Here is a 19480-nt window from a genome sequence, read left to right as displayed (position 1 = left end):
TGGTATTTTAGTCGCCTCTTACGACAGGCATACCTACCGCGGGTATATTCTGACCCCCTAACCCACTGGGGGATTTGAGTGAACGCACCTTTTGGATGGGGCGAATCACAACTACAACAATAACAACAGCTGGACCAAGAATGAAGAAAGGAATATTTTAAGTTTGTGGTGAATAAAGAGGAGTTATAATGAAATGGCAGTCCTTGATCGGCAAAAAATAAGAGGTAAGCAAGCGCAATCCAAAGCTTATCCAACCGCATTGTCAACCTCATCTACACATGGCAAATATGAATGTACAAATGCGAACGTATTATACGCCTATTAAATCGGGTAAAAGTTTACTTTCCTTAAATTTGTGTTTAAGAGAAAATTAATCCTACATTTGTATAAGGTGCAAGAATTTCTGGAAAATTCGATTGAACCTTCTGGTATATTCAACTGGCTCATTTTTTGTGCTTAATTTTTCGTAGGTATTTCGATTATGGTAGTGTACAACCCAACCCTGTCATAGAAAATGGACAGCTGATTATGCGCCTTACATCAAACACATCCTGTAACGGTACTGATAATTATTCATCAACGATACGATTTATGTGCGATAGAAATTTAAGGGTAAGTAAATTTAGATCTATACGGCATCCGTTTGCATTATATTTGACGGGTATCCAAACCGGTTCTCACCGAATTTTTAATAATTTCTATTTTTTATAAGCTTTTATTTAGTTTCACTTCGGTGTTGTCTGTAATCAAATCTTGCAAGTTAAATTTGATACACTTCCCGGAGAGCTGAAATTTTGTACGCATGTATAACTCCGATGACAATGCAGTATTACTTTGCGAAAATTCGATAAATTAATCGAAAACAGTTATCGGTAAAAATTTGTGCTCACAAGCATAAAAGCCTAAAGGGCCCATTACTGATACTTAGCATAGACTTGACTTGACTTGGCGTAAACTTGGCAACTTAGCCACGATTATACTCCATTTGGCGCATACAATCTGGCATCATAATCAGCGTTGAAATTTATTTTTAAATAAATGTCAATTTGTATGACAAAATGTCAAAATGAAATGGAAACAAACATGGCAGAACGATACAAGGTGGCAGCATGGTGACATACCTACAAACATAAATAAAAATTCCATGTACTTTGTTTTTGTAAATTCGATGGACAAATGTCAAAATCGTACTACGCCGGAAGTTGATGTATCAAATCAAATAAAAAAAGGTTAATCTTTTCTTATCCCACTCCATAAAAAAGCAAGCAAGTCGTCTGTTGAAAACTATCGTGGAATAGCAAAGCTCTCCGCTATCCCTAAGCTTTTCGAAGCAATCGTTACTAATCACCTTACATTTCTACATTGAAAGATAGTTCTCAGCATGGCTTTTGTAGAGCCAAATCAACCACAACCAATTTGCTTGAATTTACAACTCACGTCTTTAATGGGTTTAGAAACAATCATCATACCGACGTTATATACACTGATTTCAGCAAAGCATTCGACAAAGTACGCCACTCATTACTTGTTTATAAACTCGAATTGCTTGGTTTTCAACCTGGCCTAACTCGCTGGATCTCCTCCTATCTTTGCGGTAGAACTCAAAGAGTCATTTTTAAAAACATTTGTTTGAATGTCATCGATGTTCCCTCCGGGGTGCCTCAGGGCAGCCATTTCGGTCCTATTCTGTTTTTTGCCCTTTATAAACGATGTTTCCACAACTATAAAATATTCTAAAATTTTAATGTATACCGACGACGTAAAACTTTTTAAGTCATACGCGTCAGTTGAAGGAAGTTCTGTACTCCAGGCGGATTTAAATTGTTTAGTTACTTGGTGTAATGCGAATTTTATGCCGCTCAACATAGAAAAATGTAAATCCATGTGTTTTTCACGTGGAAACATACAGCCAGCTTCCTACACAATTATTGGCCAAACTCTGGAAAGCGTTGACGTTTTTGTCGACTTTGGAGTTACAATGAATTGCAAACTTAGTTTCAACCCTCATATTAATGCCACAGTCAATAAAGCGTGATGAGTTTTAGCATTTGTGTAAAGATGGGCAAAAGAGTTTAGTGATCCTTACGTTACAAAAAACCTTTTTACATCATTGGTGAGGCCGATATTAGAATATGGATCGATAATTTGGAATCCACGTTATCAAGTTCATGTGGATAGACTAGAATCAATTCAAAAACAGTTTTTACTTTTCGCCTTGAGAAATCTTCAATGGGACTCTCCGTATAATCTTCCTCCTTACACTAATCGGTTAAAACTAATAAATCTTCCTACCCTTGCAAGTCGTAGAGAAATGCTAGGTGTACTATTTATGGCTAGACTTTTAAATGGATCGATTTCAAGCCCATTTCTTTTGAACGAAGTAAACTTGAATGTTCCATGCCGAGATTCAAGGCATTATAAACCTATAATTCTTAAACAATGCAGAAGCAATTTCCAACTACACGAACCTTTTCTATGTTTGTGTGAAGATTATAACTCTCATTCGAGAATAATTGATGTTTCGGACTCGCTCTTTGCCATAAAAAAGACTGTTCTATCTTCTCTTAATAATTAAAAAATTATATTTATACTTTTAATCTATTGTATTTTGTGAATCTATAGTTCTTAGCTGATGAGTTTCTCTGTAGCTGAGCGGTTTTAGATCTCGGCGCTTAAGAGGCCAATGCCTCTGAAAGACTCGGTAACAATAAAAATTATAAATTATAAAAAATATAATAATAGGAATTAGGATACAAAAAAAAAAAAACAAAACCTATGTATGAATTAAAAAACAATAACAGGATTAGCCTGGTTCTACCGGGCCACTTGATGGCAGTGCGCTGCCACAACGTCCGAGAAAAAAAAATGTAAACGTCACTTAGAACTTACATAGAAAATCAAAATTCAACAGACTTCAAACGTAGAAATTAGGCTGTTATCGCTAAATGTTGCATACATTTCTGCGCACTTGATTTTGTTTTAGAGATTTGTGGCGATTGAATTTTAGCCAAGCGAAAATTGGAATTTTATTTTAAAACATATTTAACCCATAGAGCAGAGATCTGCAATAAGTAGTTGTAAACTGAACGCGACATAGATAAATTAACAATAAAATATGATTTTAAGTTAGTTAGCACTGTTTGACACAATTTCATATGTGCTCTCTGTCAAAAATGCTTCAACGATGCTTCGATTATGAATATGGCCCAATATATTCGGATCATAATATAAAAAATCGTGTACTCATACTCAGTCAGGGTTATTTAAACGTAGCGATTCGTATCAGTCATTTGGTTGAGAGTCTTTTTCATCCTGACACCGCGTTAGCGTTGAACGCGAAAGATCTGACAACCGAAGATGCTGATTCGGATATGCAGCCACTTTTGGCAAACACATACGATATGCTTTCTCGAAAATCTGTATATTCATATGTGTGTATGTATGTATTTAACGTTTTGTTGTTGCAAGAACACGTGAACATGTGTATGCACATATATACAAATTCATTTGAATGAGTTGGACAAAGCATGGGGCGCATTCCAAAAGCACAACTGCTGGCGAAGTTGATTAGTGATCACTTCTTGGAACGCACAGTTGCAACTTTACGAAAAATTAGTGAGCATACAAATTTTCCGCTCCATTCACTCAACGTTGTTATCGATTGGTTGTTGTCAGTTGGCTCAACGTATCGTTTCAGAAGCACAATATCTTTCACTCAGCTGATAACTGATTATTAGCAAGACCAATTAATTGATGGAACAAAAAACAATGATCAGATTGATGTTAATAATATAATACACTCAGACATTAACAAAACAGGAGGTCTTCCAAAAGAACTAGAAATATTTGTTGGTGCTAAAGTTATGTTGAGATCTAACGTTGACGTTGCTAAGGGACTTGTAATGGAGCAATAGGTCACATCACTGAAATTATATGGCCATATTACAGACGTGCTCAACTATACCATAACGATATACCATCGGTTAGCGTAGACTTTGGTAACTATGGCGTTCACATAATACAGCCTAAATCAGTTCAATTTCCTTCTAAATTTAATCACGGCACAGCTGAAAGAAGAATGCTCCGATTATCTTATCGTGGGCTTTAACTGTGCACAAAATGCAGGGAACTACTGTATATCACGCTGTTTTTATCTAGGCTGCAAATTATTTGCTGCTGGTCAAGCTTATGTGGCTTTAAGGCGTGTTAGGTCTTTAGCAGATCTTCGAATCGAAGAACTTGACTGTTCAAAGTTGACTTCGAACAAACCTTGAAATGGTGATGCATTAAAAGAAGGATGAGAAACGTTACAAATAACTAAGTAAAGATTATATAACTAATTTAAACAATATTTTACCCTACTAAAATTAAATAAAATATATATCTAAATTAAATTAAACAAAAAAGCTTTTCTAAGAACAAGCTTTTATTACTTGTTAATGAAACGAACTAAAAAGTAAAAAAAAAAAAAAAAAAAATTTTTTTTTCAATAAGCTTTTTTAATAAAATTAACTAAAAAGTAAAAAATAAATTGACTGTAAAGAAATATAACATTTTATAAGTTCAGTGTAACCTTTAACGATAATTAGGCTTCTTCGTCTGCGACAAAAAAATTCCATATTGTACATAATTATATATTTTTAACATTAAAACTTTACACCTAAATTATTAAATCTTACAGTTTATATCACAGTCCTATTTGTTCTAATAAAAAGCGTGTTAAATTTTGATGGTATAATTAAGAACATTTAGAACCTCCTTTTCTTGCTATCACAATGTAACACGCTTTTATTACAACAATTAGGACTGTGATATAAACTGTAAGATTTAATAATTTAGGTGTAAAGTTTTTATGTTAAAAATATATAATTATGTACAATGCGGAATTTTTTTTCGCAGGCGAAGAGGCCTAATTATCGTTAAAGGATACAGTGAACTTATAAAGTGTTATATTTCTTTACAGCCCATTTATTTTTCACTTTTTAGTTAATTTTATTAACCAATAATAAAAGCTTATTTTTAAAAAAGTTTTTTTTTTTTCTTTAATTTTATTTCATTACAACGTTCATACATCTCAAAATTTTTAAAGAAAGGACATACACAAATAGAGATTTAGCTTGTTAATTAATAGTAAATGAACGAGTCATCAAATATCTTAATCGTAATACTTATCGATGTTGATGGTACTTTGCCAGATATAGATCTGGTCCGATCCGGTAACAAGCGCAATTAAGGTATAAGTCCGACCATCTCTGGAACGATTTGATGATATTACGATGCTACTCAAGGGTGAAATTTCCATTATTTGTGGCGATTTTAACATGTGTCACAACCTCACTTTCTAGCACCAGCAGGTGGGAAAAGCAGCGGAACAAATGATGATCAGTATGGTGAATAGTGACGCCTCCATACCGGGCAAGTAATTTTCACAGTTTGCCAGATATTTTCAACGTCAGCACAAGATTCATAAACTGCGTGGACTGGCCGCCAATGAAATCTATAGCATTCGACCATCTGCCCATACTTTGCGCACTAAAATGAGCAGACATCGGAACGTCATATTTTCATAATGGAACCGATATAAATAATTGATGCAGCTCGCTTATTCGTGCTGGTACTTACTTACTTACTTACTTAATTGGCGCTTAACCGTCTAAACGGTTATGGCCGTCCAACAAGGCGCGCCAGTCGCTCCTTCGCTCTGCCAACCGGCGCCAATTGGTCACACCAAGGGAGTTTAAATCGTTTTCCACCTTGTCCTTCCAATGGAGTGGGGGCCGCCCTCTACCTCTGCTTCCATAGGCGGGTTCCGATAGAACACATTCGTGCTGGTAGAATACCGGAAATTCGGCCTTATTTCCCAGCCGAACCTGCAGCCTTAGCAAGAAAGTGTGACCTTGTGAGACAGCTTGACCCTGGCGATATCAACCTGCGCATCAAACAGCTTGTGAATAAATACAAGCGGGTGAAGTGGAAGGAACATCTAAAGAACTGTAACCTCTCTGGGGGTGTTGGTATGCTAACGTCAACCGTAAAGTCCCCATCAACTCCAACTAAACACAATGACAACATATTCAACGCGAAGAAATGCGCGAGCTCTTTCTGCCGGCAATACCGAATGCATTATCGGTTGACAAATCCAGACGGTAGGCGCACAAATACTCATAAAAGAAATGCTGTAAAAACAGGCTCTGTTGAGTACCAAGAAACTCGGGCATCCCAACAGAAATCTGATTGGAGAGACCCCGTCTCCCAGGAGCTTAAGACGTCATCTCCGTAAGCAGATGCAAGGGACCGCGCGTCACTCTTGCACAACTTCCTGTAGTAATAGGATAAACTCTTAACCCAGAACCAATCCCGACATACGGCGCCCAGCGTGGTGTGATGGTAGCGTGCTCCGTCTACCACACCGTATGCCCTGGGTTCACACCCCGGGCAAACCAACATCAAAATTTTAGAAATAAGGTTTTTCAATTAGAAGAAAATTTTTCTAAGCGGGGTCACCCCTCGGCAGTGTTTGATAATCGCTCCGAATGTATTGCTGCCATGAAAAGCTCTCAGTGAAAACTCATCTGCCTTGCAGATGTCGTTCGGAGTCGGCATAAAACATGTAGGTCCCGTCAGGCCAATTTGTAGGGAAAATCAAGAGAAGCACGACGCAAATTGGAAGAGAAGCTCGACCTGAAATCTCTTCGGAGGTTATCGCGCCTTACATTTTTATACTCTGTTGAGCAGAGCTCAATCGAAAATTTCGAAAAATCGAAAAAGTGCGATAATTCATTACTAAAGACGGATAAAGCGATGAAACTTGGTAGGTGAGTTAAACTTATGACGCAGAATAGAAAATTAGTAAAATTTTGGACAATCGGCGTGGCACCGCCGACTTTTAAAAGAAGGTAATTTAGAAGTTTTGCAAGCTGCCATAATTCTCTACCAAATACGAAAAAAGGGATGAAACATGGTAATTGGATTGGTTTATTGTAGAACAATTGTAGAACAAAATGAAAAAGTTCTGTAGGGCGAAATCTTGGAATCTTGGCAGGAATACTGTTCGTGGTATTACATATATAAATAAATTAGCGGTACCCGACAGATGATGGTCTGGGTCTCCCTGGTCCACATTTTGTTCGATATCTCGAAAACGCCTTCACATATACAACTACCACCACTTCCTTTTAAAGCCCTCATTAATACCTTTAATTTGATACCCATATCGTACAAACACATTATAGAGTCACCCCTGGTCCACCTTTATGGCGATATCTCGAAAAGGCGTCCACCTATAGAACTACGGCCCACTCCCTTTTAAAGTACTCATTAACACCTTTCATTTGATGCCCACATTGTACAAACAAATTCTAGAGTCACCCCTGGTCCACCTTTATGGCGATATCTCGAAAAGGCGTCCACCTATAGAACTAAGGCCCACTCCCTTTTAAAATATTGTCACGGATATTAGCATCACTAAGCTATACCATCACTAAGGCGATGCTAAGGCCATACCAAGCAGTATTTACGTCAATAATCAAATCATGTATACACATATATAAGGCAGCCGAAAGAGATGTCACACACAGATGCATTTACTTATACGTCTATGTGTACTCGAGAGACTGTAAACTACAAACATTCACATCAATAATTCAATCATTATGTATCTACATAAACGAATAAATAATTGCGTCTACACATATATACGTATACCAGCATCGGAGCGGCAATGCACAAACACATGCATATATCTTATCTGAGTTGTCACAAGAGAGAGCAATAATTTGTGCACGTAGTTGTGGCTGGCGTTTTGTAGCCGAAACTAACTAGTAAGTTCTGGAAATAGAAGGCCTAGATGTATGCAGCGTAAACTATAAAAGTGGCGCAAGCGAGTAAGAAGTAATTCAGTTTGAGTTGAGTTATCCATCAGTTTGGTTATTAAGCCAGCGAGTAGCAAAGTATAAGTGTTATTGTGAAGTACTTTAATAAAGGCCATTTTCCATTGTTCAATATTGGAGTTATTTATTCAACAGTTTAGTGATTCGAACTTAGCAGAGGATTGCAAATAAGAGGATTTGCAAGCAAATTCGTTACAATATTTATTAACACCTTTCATTTGATGCCCATATTGTACAAACAAACTCTAGAGTCACCCCTGGCCCACCTTTATGGCGATATCTCGAAAAGGCGTCCACCTATAGAACTAAGGCCCATTCCCTTTTAAAATACTCATTAACCTTTCGTTTGATACCCATATTGTACAAACGCATTCTAGAGTCACCCCTGGTCCACCTTTATGGCGATATCTCGAAAAGGCGTCCACCCATAGAACTAAGGCCCACTCCCTTTTAATATACTCATTAACACCTTTCATTTGATACCCATATCGTACAAACAAATTCTAACGTCACCCCTGGTCCACCTTTATAGTAATATCTCGAAAAGGCGTCCACCTATAGAACTAGGGCCCACGCCCTTTTAAAATACTTATTAACACCTTTCATTTGATACCCATATCGTACAAACAAATTCTAGAGTCACCCCTGGTCCACCTTTATGGCGATATCTCGAAAAGGCGTCCACCTATAGAACTAGGGCCCACGCCCTTTTAAAATACTCATTAACACCTTTCATTTGATACCCATATCGTACAAACCAATTCTAGAGTCAGCCCTGGTCCACCTTTATGGCGATGTCCTTAAATGGCGTCCACCTATAGAACTATGCCCCACTCCCTCTTAAAATACTCTTTAATACCTTCAATTTGATACACATGTCACACAAACACATTCCAGGGTTACCATAGGTTCATTTTCCTACATAGTGATTTTCCCTTATTTTGTCTCCATAGCTCTCGACTGAGTATGTAATGTTCGGTTACACCCGAACTTAGCCTTCCTTACTTGTTTTTTTTTTAATCCCGACATACCCAAGGTATGTCCCGCTTGTAACGTGCCCCCACATAACACCAATTTTCTTTTATATTGCAATGTGGAAACAACGCCTCAATCGCCCATACCTCTTTGGTCCTATCCTGTTGAAACTGCAAGTTTCTTCGGAGGACCGTTAGAGGAGTCCTTTTCCTCTCGAGAGAGATCGATCTCGGGCCTACGAGAGGTGGCATGATCCTCTTTTAAATCAAACATTTACTATAACCCCATATTCGCCCTGTAAGTGCAAGTATGTCGAGAATTGCAAACTGATGAACAGTTTGGCAGCTTACAAAATATGCACAAATAGACACACATTGATATTTATATACTACGTCCAAGATTCATGAGAAATACTACCATTCTTGAAAAATTGTCATTTTAAAAATAATCATTTCCTTATTATTAATTTTTCTCTTTACCAGAGTGCGCAGCTTTCATTGATTGGCGTTAATGGATGCTTGTATGAATTTTCGTTCACCACTCCATTGGCATGCAACAACTATCCGCCTTGTACCACCATAACACATGGCAACGAAATGTAAGTATTCTGTGGTCTGCTCTTTAAATTGTATGCACATACATATGTAAATATCTAGGCATATATGCAGATATAAATTAAGGTGTCCCTAAAACAGATAATTTGTCGTTCGTATTCCTTCTTGGACTGCGTTATACTCTAGATTTGAGACCCGCCTTGAATATACCCATACCTAATTAAACTCTTCAATACCCCAGTACCACTTTATATACCCACGCCCTATGATTTAAGAGGGCTGCGAAATTACTCTGTTATCCGACTAATCGGTTAACCGAAACACCGGTTTTTCGAAAACATGTTTACTATTTGCATTAAGGTATTCGAATAGTACGGAATGTAAAATAATTTTAACTACGAACATTTTCATTTATCCGAATCTAGAAAAGATATACGTGGCTGCCTTCGCCATGACATCAAAATCATGCTTGGGTACTCTAACGTTAGCGTGGGCGAGGAAGAGATATTCGGTTCTGCAGTCGGAAAATCACACGCCTCTCTGCATCGAAGAACGTGTTGTCGAGAAGCTGCTCACTCCACTCGGCCCATCACAGAGAGACAATCGTCGTTCTGATGATGGAGCCTGACAGGGGAGTAAATTTTTCTCTATAGCTACCGCCGCTGCAGGAACAATAGGTTTCCAGTCTGTAATAGCATATGGAACGTCGTTTTGCGTTCGAAAAAAAGGACGCTGCTATAGCGAAACGAGGTTAATTGGAGCGTTACCTTGGCGTGAGAAAGGAAGAGAAGCCTACTGAGAAGAAAAAAAAAAACGTGAGCCAGAACGGCGTGAGAGCGAGAAGTGTCAGATGCTGGTTGATAGAAAAAGGTTAATCGTCATATAACCATGCCCCCTTTTATATATCAAATGTTTTCTATAAATATAATTCTTCCATATTTCAGTAGGAAATGGAGCTAAAATCTTCAAATTTGGCACTTAAAAAATTAGAAAATGGGCGTATCAGCACGCAATTGTAAAAATAGGTTTCGATGGGCTTGCCGTAGCCATATCTCGAAAGCGGTTTAATATAGTGATGAAATTTGGTATGCGCCTTCTTAATTTAAAGATGATCTCCTCTGGATAAATAAATAAATTTGAGGCGCGATAACCTCCGAAGAGATTTTTGACCGAGCTTCTCTTCTAACTTGCGTCGTGCTCCTTTTAATTTTTCCTACAAATTGGCAGGACGTGATCTACTTGTTTTATACCGACTCCGAGCGGCATCTGCAAGGCAGATGAGTTTTCACTGAGAGCGTTTCATGGCAGAAATACACTCGGAGTGCTTGCCAAACACAGCCGAGGGGCGACCCCGCTTAGAAACATTTTCTTCTAATTGAAAAACCTTTTTTCAAAAATTTTGATGTTGCTTTACCGGGGGCGTGAACGCAGGAATTTCGGTGTGGTAGGCGGAGCACGCTACCATCACACCACGGCTGCCGCCTCATCTGGATAAATGAAAGACACATCTACCATGATATCTCCATCAACTGTAAAGCTACAATTCTAAAATTTTAGAAGAAATATCTCGTAAGGACGACTAAAAACACGTATTAAACAAATCAAAAAAATGGGCGTGGTGAAACCTACTTGTGCAGCTGAAAACATTTAGAAAAGCTTTCCGCCAAGTTTCGGTTGCGATATCTCGAGAATGGTTAAAGTTATATTGATGCAATTTTGTATGCATCTTCACTCTTAATGTGTTCCATATGCGTATTTTTTTATTATTGAGCAGTAAGTGGGCGTGGTTATAAACAGATTTACGTGATTTGTGCTTCCCGGCATAACCAAAAAAGTCACCTGCAGCTGTTTTCGCGAAAACTAGCCCTAAAGTTGTTGAAGTGCTTTTCAAAACTTGCGAACTTTACTGATTTTTTGCTTTAAATTGGCCGCTTTCACCGAACATTATTTTTGTTGGTACTTTGCAAACACGAACGGTGAGTTGAGCCAACTGCCAAATAAAATATTTATAATTAAATTTTGGGAAGAGGACTTCTTAAATTATTTTTTAAACTTCATTTCGATATTAAGAAGATTTGTATCCATAACCAATACCTTAAAATGTCAAAAAACTTCCGAATAAACACGTTGAGCAAATGGAACGAAACAAATTAATGTTCAGTAATCTGGCGTGAAATCCGAACGGTTGAGTGTATCGAAAATACTCAACGATGCGCTCAGAAATTATTAGAGCTTACGATTTCTCGAACTTGTTCTGAGAATGCCAATGCAGCGAATGAATTAAAAGTCTAGAAGCTCGCGAGTATTACGAGTATTTCGAGATTCGAGAATCTCGCGACAAGCCGTGCTCTCGATGTCTCGTTAAAAAAATAAAATATTGTGAACAAAATTTTATGTGACCCGGTCTATGAAAAGGCGGCTTATGGCTAAAAAAAAAAAGCTGTTTCTGGCAAAAAAAAGCAGCTGTTAACAGCTCGCATATTTTGTATAATAAATATGTTTTGAGTTAAATGTCATTGGAAAACAATAAAACGAACAAAAAAGTCACAAGTAAAAAACACCAATTGTATAAATTTTGTCCAACCAGCGATTAAGTTTATGCCGACAAGCTGAGAGATTTTCGAGACCGGAGAAATCGAGTAATCGACTTCTCGCGAGAGTCTCGTGTCTCGAAGTACCACACCCTAGTATGTCAACTTTTTACAAACCTATTCTATACGCTATGTAAACATACGGATGAAGGACATCTGCAATTTTTTTAATTCTTTCCCAATTAAAATCCATCGGATACTTTCATACATGTAACTACATATATTTATCCATATCCTTTTAAATTTATTATATCTTTACATTTCTTGTGCAACACCACGACTTAATCCTACATACATGTGTTCATTGGAAAGGCTGGATATGCGCCCATTAAAAGATAAGCGGTACAACTTGACGATATCCTCAAAAACATATACATTTGGAGTCTGCTCGAATGCGGGTCAGCCGTGTCTCGACAATGATGGTAAGTACGTTAGTGTGTTAAGTGAATAAACGAGTGTCTTATATACGTATATACGTACATATTTCTTGAAATATATGTTTATGTAAATGTAGATATAAGTAGATAAATATTAAAATCTTTGAAGTCCAAACTTTGGGAATTTAGAGTTCTTTGTGTCCTAGCTATCCAGTTTATGTAGCTGGTTCAAAACTGTAAGGATATTGTAACGAATTTACTAAAACTCCGCTTATTTCTACTAACGCTCGAATCGCTAAACTGTTTAATAAATCACTCCAATATTTAGTATTGCAACTGGTCTTTATTTAGATTAATTTGGGTGTAGTACTTCACAATTATACTTCACAACCAATAGCGTGTTTAAATCGAAACTGATTAGTCATTCCTCAGCTTGCGCTGCTTTTATACTCCCTATTGCCTTGTCCGCATATTTCTCCAAAGGTCTAGACGTTTCACCTTCTAGAATCTCCTGCTTGGTTACCAGCTATAAGCATGTATATTTGTAGTCTATGCGTTTCTCATAGTCATATGCGCGTGCATGTGTGAGCAACTACTTCGGCTGATGACCACATGTGTGTGTGTGTGAGAGATCCCTTCGTTGCCTTGTACATAAGTATTGCTAAGTGCAATGTGTACATGTATATATGAGTGGCTGCTTCATGTTTTTATTGTTGTGTGATTATTTACTAACACCCTAGTGATGTCAACAATCGCCACAATATGTATATGTAAATGTAGATATAAGTAGATAAATATTAAACTCTTTGAATTCCAAATTTGGGGATTTAGAGTTCTTTGTTTCCTAGCTATCCAGTTTATGTAGCTGGCTCAAAACTGTAAGGATATTTACAAAATATGTCTTTGAAACCTACTGCAAAAAAAATTTGATCGGAGCAGATTAAGGCCGATTTTCACTTCTAAATTACGTTCGCGCTCCATTTTAAATTTGCCTATTTGCTGCCCTCAAATTTGATCGGGATCTACATGTTTCATGCCGACTCCAAAAGGTATCCGCAAAGCAGACGGGCGCCTCTGCGTAGTCAAACTTTTTCTAAAGTATTTTGATGTTGATTTTACTGGGCGAGCACGAACAACATTTTCCCGTCTGAGTAGGCGGCTTTTCCCCGCGCCAGTATGAAGAGTGCAGAGAGCGCATGCTGTTCAATTGCCGCAACGATGAACTTCTGCATTTCTCTGGCAAATATGTGAACAGGTATCCTGGAATATGTAAATATTGAATAAATAATTTTGCATGAAATGTTTCGGTTGAATTCATAGAGCAAGAGCATAAAAGCCGCAATTATTTACTATGGAGGATGATCTTTATATTTAAGTGTCTATGCATGTAGTATGTACAACCGGATGGGCCGATTTGTATGGACGAAAGTTAACCAATATCGCGCAAACGATTTTTCGATAGGATTTGGGCTCAGGAAAAAAAAGTTCCACTACGCATACCCAAAAAAAATAATTTTCGAGCCTGCGAAATTTCATTTGTTTGACTTTTTTTCATGACCTACTAAAAAATTGTCATATGTACTATACCCTGTCAGACCCAAAAATGTCCGCTAAAAACGTTGTCGATAACAGTTTTTTGAAGAAAAAAAAAAAAAACATTTTGGTTCGGACAGGGTATACATGAAAACTTTACAATCAAATAATTTTTTTTTTTTTAAATCAAAGAAAAAGTAAAAAAAAAATGAAATTTCGCATGCTCGAAAAGTATTTTTTTGGGTATGCGTAGTGGAACGTTTTTTGCTGAGCCCAAATCCTATCGAAAAATCGATGGTGCGATATCGGTTAACTTTCGTCCATACAAATTGACCCAGGTTAATGTACATACATACATATGTTAATTATCAAATAACTGCTTTATGGACGGATAAAATATTATTTGAATGCTCATAAATACATCTTTTAATACATGTCTATTGTGAATACGATATAATAATTATTATTATTCTTTCTTTATTCAGTCTATGATAACAAAATCTTACATTGCGTATTATTAACAAGTAAGGGTGTCTAAGTTCGGGTGTAACCGAACATTATATACTCAGCGTAAGCTTCAATTGTACAGTTCATGTTAGACAAATTACTTTTCTACAAAAAACGTGGCAACGCTCATTAAAAAAAAATTACTCTTATTACGCTAAGATATACTGGCTTATAGGAAAGTCAAGCTCTCTGCTGAATTTTGTTATGATAGGTTTAATGGTTTTCGATTTATCATTAATAATATTAGCAAAATTGATTTTATCACAAGTGAGCGGTCCCACGCCCCTTTTGAAACATGTTTTCAAAGTTTTATTAAGAGTCTCAATATCAGTCCACAAATCAAATTTCAACATTCTAGGTGTATTATTTACTAAAAAATGTTATTTCAATACCAATCTATTCTGTGTCCAGATAAGCCCGTATACCGAATTTGCTGAAGATATCTCAATATTTGCTCAGGTTATCGTGTTAAGGGCGGCCACCGTGGTGTGATGGTAGCGTGCTCCGCCTATCACACCGTATGCCCTGGGTTCAACTCCCGGGCAAAGCAACATCAACATTTTAGAAATAAGGTTTTTCAATTAGAAGAAAAATTTTCGAAGCGGGGTCGCCCCTCGGCAGTGACTGGTATAAGGAAAATAACCATCAGTCATAATATAGTTTATGTGCGTGTGGCTTTAGCTATGTTTAACATGCGCGTTGCCAACTGCCCGCGCCTGTCAAATAGAGCTACAGCCCACGTCACGCAATAAGAAACGATATATATAGAGACATTTTTGACGAGCGGCACGAAACACACAATATTTGAGATTGAACAAAAAAGCACACACGCCGAACGTGAATGTGATTCAGTTTTTATAATTTAATAAAAAGTAATTGTGAAAAACTGAAATATTAAAACTTTTTTAAATGGGAGTTTGGCGAATAAGACCGCCTCATTAAAAAATCCTAAGTAAGACATGGCCACCATATGGAGGAGGCGACCTCCAAGGTATAGCAGCACGTGAGGTAACAAGATGGCGTACCACATCGGTAAGTCGGACTTAACATTACTTGCATTTTATTTTGGCATCGGAACGAACCGGACGTCTAGTAAGTGGTGAGTGAGAAATTTTTTCAAGTGGACAGAAGGCAAAAGTGTGTGTGGTGCGATAAACGTGCAAAATTAAAAATTCAATTTTCTAATAAATTTCAATACTTAAATTGCTAATTAAAATTCTAACCTACGGCTTAATTTTCCAAATAAATTCAACTAAATTTCTTCTAAATAATTTTTCAATAAACTACAACACAATTTTCTAATTAAAATTCAACCTAAAAATTTCTAAAATAAAATTTCACTAATCTACGATATATATTTCTAAATGGAATTCAACTAATTTTTAACACATAATTTTCTAAATACATTTTTAATAAACTACCGTGCAATTTCCTAATTAAAACTCAATAAAACCTCAATATGCAATTTTCTAAAATAAAATTCTACTAAAGTACGATATAATTTCCTACATAATTTTCTATCTAAATTCTACTAAACTACGATATAATTTCTTAAAATAAAATATAACAAACCTAAAATATGTTCTTCTAGTACAAATTTAAACAATTCTACGATTCAATTTTACAAATCATATTTAAAAACGACAATACAAATTTTCTACATTAAATTAATTAACCGCAAAAACAATTCCACTGATCAAAATTTAACAAAAGAAAAATTCAACAAAATTAAGATATAATTTAATAATGGAAATTCAACGCACAATTTCATAAATTTTCATAACGGCACTCGCACCACGCCACGCATAACGGCACCCAACAACATACAAAATTCTCCACCACCACCAACTTTAACCAGGCATGCTTAACCAACGAAACGATATCATTTCGTTACGATAATCAACGTTAATAAACGAAACGAAGTCATTTCGTTTCGTTTATTAACGTTAAGATCGTCAAATTAACGAAATGATTTCGTTTCGTTTTCTGCCATATCAAAACGAAATCAAATCGTTTATGTTGATTATTAATTTCAAACTATGCTGGCAAAGCTGATTGATGGCGGAGTCATTAAAGGTGAAAGCATTAGCCAAGCTGATTGCAACTTTTCTCATGAATTTTGACAGTACGAACATTTCTCAGAGTATTTTTGACATTACCACCAACGAATTACACAAACAAATTACATAGAGTGTGTGTGTGTATGTGCGCTCGTTGTTGCCACCTTACGGCTTCACCATGGCTATAGCATTGCCAGCACAATTCAAACATAAAGTATCACGTTTTCGTTAACGTTTTTAACGTTAACGAAAGCTTTTCGTTTCGGTTAAAAACGAGATACAATTTATCTTGATAATTTCTTTATCGATAATATTTCGAAGTGTTTCAACGGAAACGGTGGAAATTTTTTGATAAACGATTAGCTTAACGTTAAGGTGCATCCCTGACTTTAACACACGAAGACACACACCAGCAGCAGCAACAACATCAGCAGCGATTCAGGTCTGCCAGCGCAGCAGCAGCAGTGACAAAAATAAGTATACATATATGTATCAAACATTTCTTTTGCCTACGGGTACTTTTCTTTAAAATTATATATGTATGTATATTAAAAATTAAAATTTCATATTAAATTTGGTGTCTCCGTTTTCCAATTAAATTAACTTCTCAATTAAGAAAAAATTTATCATAACAATAATAATGATAAAAAATTATTGTTAGGCCTTGAGCTCGATTCGAACCCGCGATCTTAAAATCAGTAGGCCGATATAACAACAAAAATTGTTAATACATCCCAGAGCACGGGGAAAAAAAGTGTCAATAAATTATGACACTATGGCGGCATTGCCAACAAACAAGTCCAATTTTCACAGCCATTCTGCAACAGATGTCGCAGTGTTGTGAATATCAATTGGCACGAAACAGAATAGAAGTAGGATTAATGAAGACAAACAAAAAACCGCTGTGATAGCTGAATGGTTATAGCAGCGGCGCCTAAACGTTGCCGATGAAGGAATTTAGCAGTTCCCGAAATGGATCTATACAACGAGCTTTGGCAGTTGTCTAAAATTTTTTCTTTCTTCTATTCTAATTTAAAAATTTTTTCAATTAAGAAAAAATTTATCATAACAATAATAATGATAAAAAATTATTGTTAGGCCTTGAGCTCGATTCGAACCCGCGATCTTAAAATCAGTAGGCCGATATAACAACAAAAATTATTAACTTCTCATTCAATATAAATTTTGGATTTTTTTGACAATACATAAGTGGTTTTCGGAAAAACCAATCAATTTTTCGGTGCATGCGGTGGTTCCGTGACCAAATTGACGATTTTTTTTTAATAAAGCGGTGCGTCCGTGAGTACATTTTAAGATTTTTACCTATTCATATACATAATTTTGAGCCATTTTAAAATCAATTACTTTTTACAAATTTTTCATAAAAATTTACTGCAGTTTCAATTAATTCCTCTACTAAATTGTTAAATATTTCCTAAATTTTTTTTTCTTCGCTCTGTTTCCTCAACAATTTAACTTCGAATATAAATTCAACATTCAAGCAAGTGCTTTAGTAATTTCATATGTACAACCTTAGAAGTGGTAGACAAGTGAAAAAAACTTCAGATTCAGAATCCGATTCAGACAAATTAGGCTCAAGCTACGAAAGTTTAGCTTCATCTTCGACCGAAAAAGTCACAAACCAGGAAAATAGATTCTCTTTATCAACAGATTTTCCAGGCTTCGAAAATTCTTCCATTAAAAATTCAACTTATAATTTAGCTTCAAATCTTAACGATTCAAATAGTGAAATTTTAACTTCTTCTACTTTAAAACAAAATCCTAACGACCCAAATAGTGCAAACTTGGTTAATCCTTCTTCTAACGAAAACCCAGATTTTAACGATCCAATTAGTACAAACGTGGCCTCATCTTCTGCTAATTCAGCTCCAGATCTTAACGATCAAATCATGGCAACTCCAGAGGAAAAGAGAATTTTTATTAACACATGTGCTAATTCTATTAGAGAAAACTACAGTGGTGATCCACTAGCACTTGATTCTTTTATAGACAAAATTGAATTACTCGAACAATTCGCTACTGCAGATTTAACCGATACTTTCATATCGTTCTTGAAATCAAAATTAGAGGGTAAAGCTCGTGAAGCAATACCAACACAAGTAGCTTCAGTCAACGAAATTAAAACAGCTCTACGTAATAGGATCAAACCAGACAACTCGAAAGTTGTAGCAGGAAGAATTGCAGCGTTGCACGTTAGCGGTAACAATTATACAGATTTTGCCAAAAAAGTTGAAGATTTAGCTGACTCACTTGAGCGGTCTCTTATTATTGAAGGGATCACTCAAACGATAGCTCATGAAATGGCAGTCGAACAAACTGTTAACGTGTGTCGTCTAAATGCAAAATCCAATTTAGTAAAAACCATTTTAGCCTCAACGGCATTTACTGATCCGAAAGACGTAGTAGCAAAATTAATTGTAGAACAAAACAACGAAGTAACTGAGCGTCAGGTTTTAGCTTTTCGATCACGTGGTAACAGTACATTTAGAAATTCACGTGGTAGTTATCGAGGTTTTTACCCAAACCGCGGCTATACTGGTTATAGAAATAATAACAGTTCATTTTCACACAACAGTAATTATAACGGTAATAATAATCAAAGATACAGGAATTATCACAGAAATAGATATCAAAATAATCACAATAATAATGCGCGTCCAAATACCAACTCTAATCCAAACAATAGTAACAATAGAAACAACAATTCGAGATCAGCCAATGGTAGAGGTCGAAACGCAAACGTTCGCGCTTTAAACGCCAGTGCCCCTCAGGAGCGAACACTGAGGGAGGACGAATTAAGCGAGTAAGCGAACTTCCCTCACCAATAGCCATCTATTGTTTAAATTTAAATTACTCTGATTTTATAGAATTACAACTAAACGAGTCACAAAAATTTTGTTCTTTCCTAGTAGACACTCAAGCCGACATTTCCTTAATAAAAATATCATGTCTAGACAGAAATATTCCCTTAAA

General features: G+C 36.3%; 1 protein-coding gene across 1 annotated transcript in view; it reads left to right on the top strand.

The window, feature by feature from the left end:
- Lerp (lysosomal enzyme receptor protein) overlaps positions 1-19480 on the top strand; it is a 311988-nt gene that overhangs the window by 28512 nt on the left and 263996 nt on the right. Inside the window, exons 6-8 of the mRNA XM_067762778.1 lie at positions 471-612; positions 9347-9462; positions 12322-12431. Coding sequence (XP_067618879.1) covers positions 471-612; positions 9347-9462; positions 12322-12431 — 368 coding nt within the window. The remainder of the gene's footprint in view (positions 1-470; positions 613-9346; positions 9463-12321; positions 12432-19480) is intronic.

Source organism: Eurosta solidaginis, chromosome 1 (assembly GCF_040869045.1).
Source record: "Eurosta solidaginis isolate ZX-2024a chromosome 1, ASM4086904v1, whole genome shotgun sequence".
NCBI lineage: Eukaryota > Metazoa > Arthropoda > Insecta > Diptera > Tephritidae > Eurosta > Eurosta solidaginis.
This window is presented reverse-complemented; position numbering and strand designations above follow the sequence as displayed.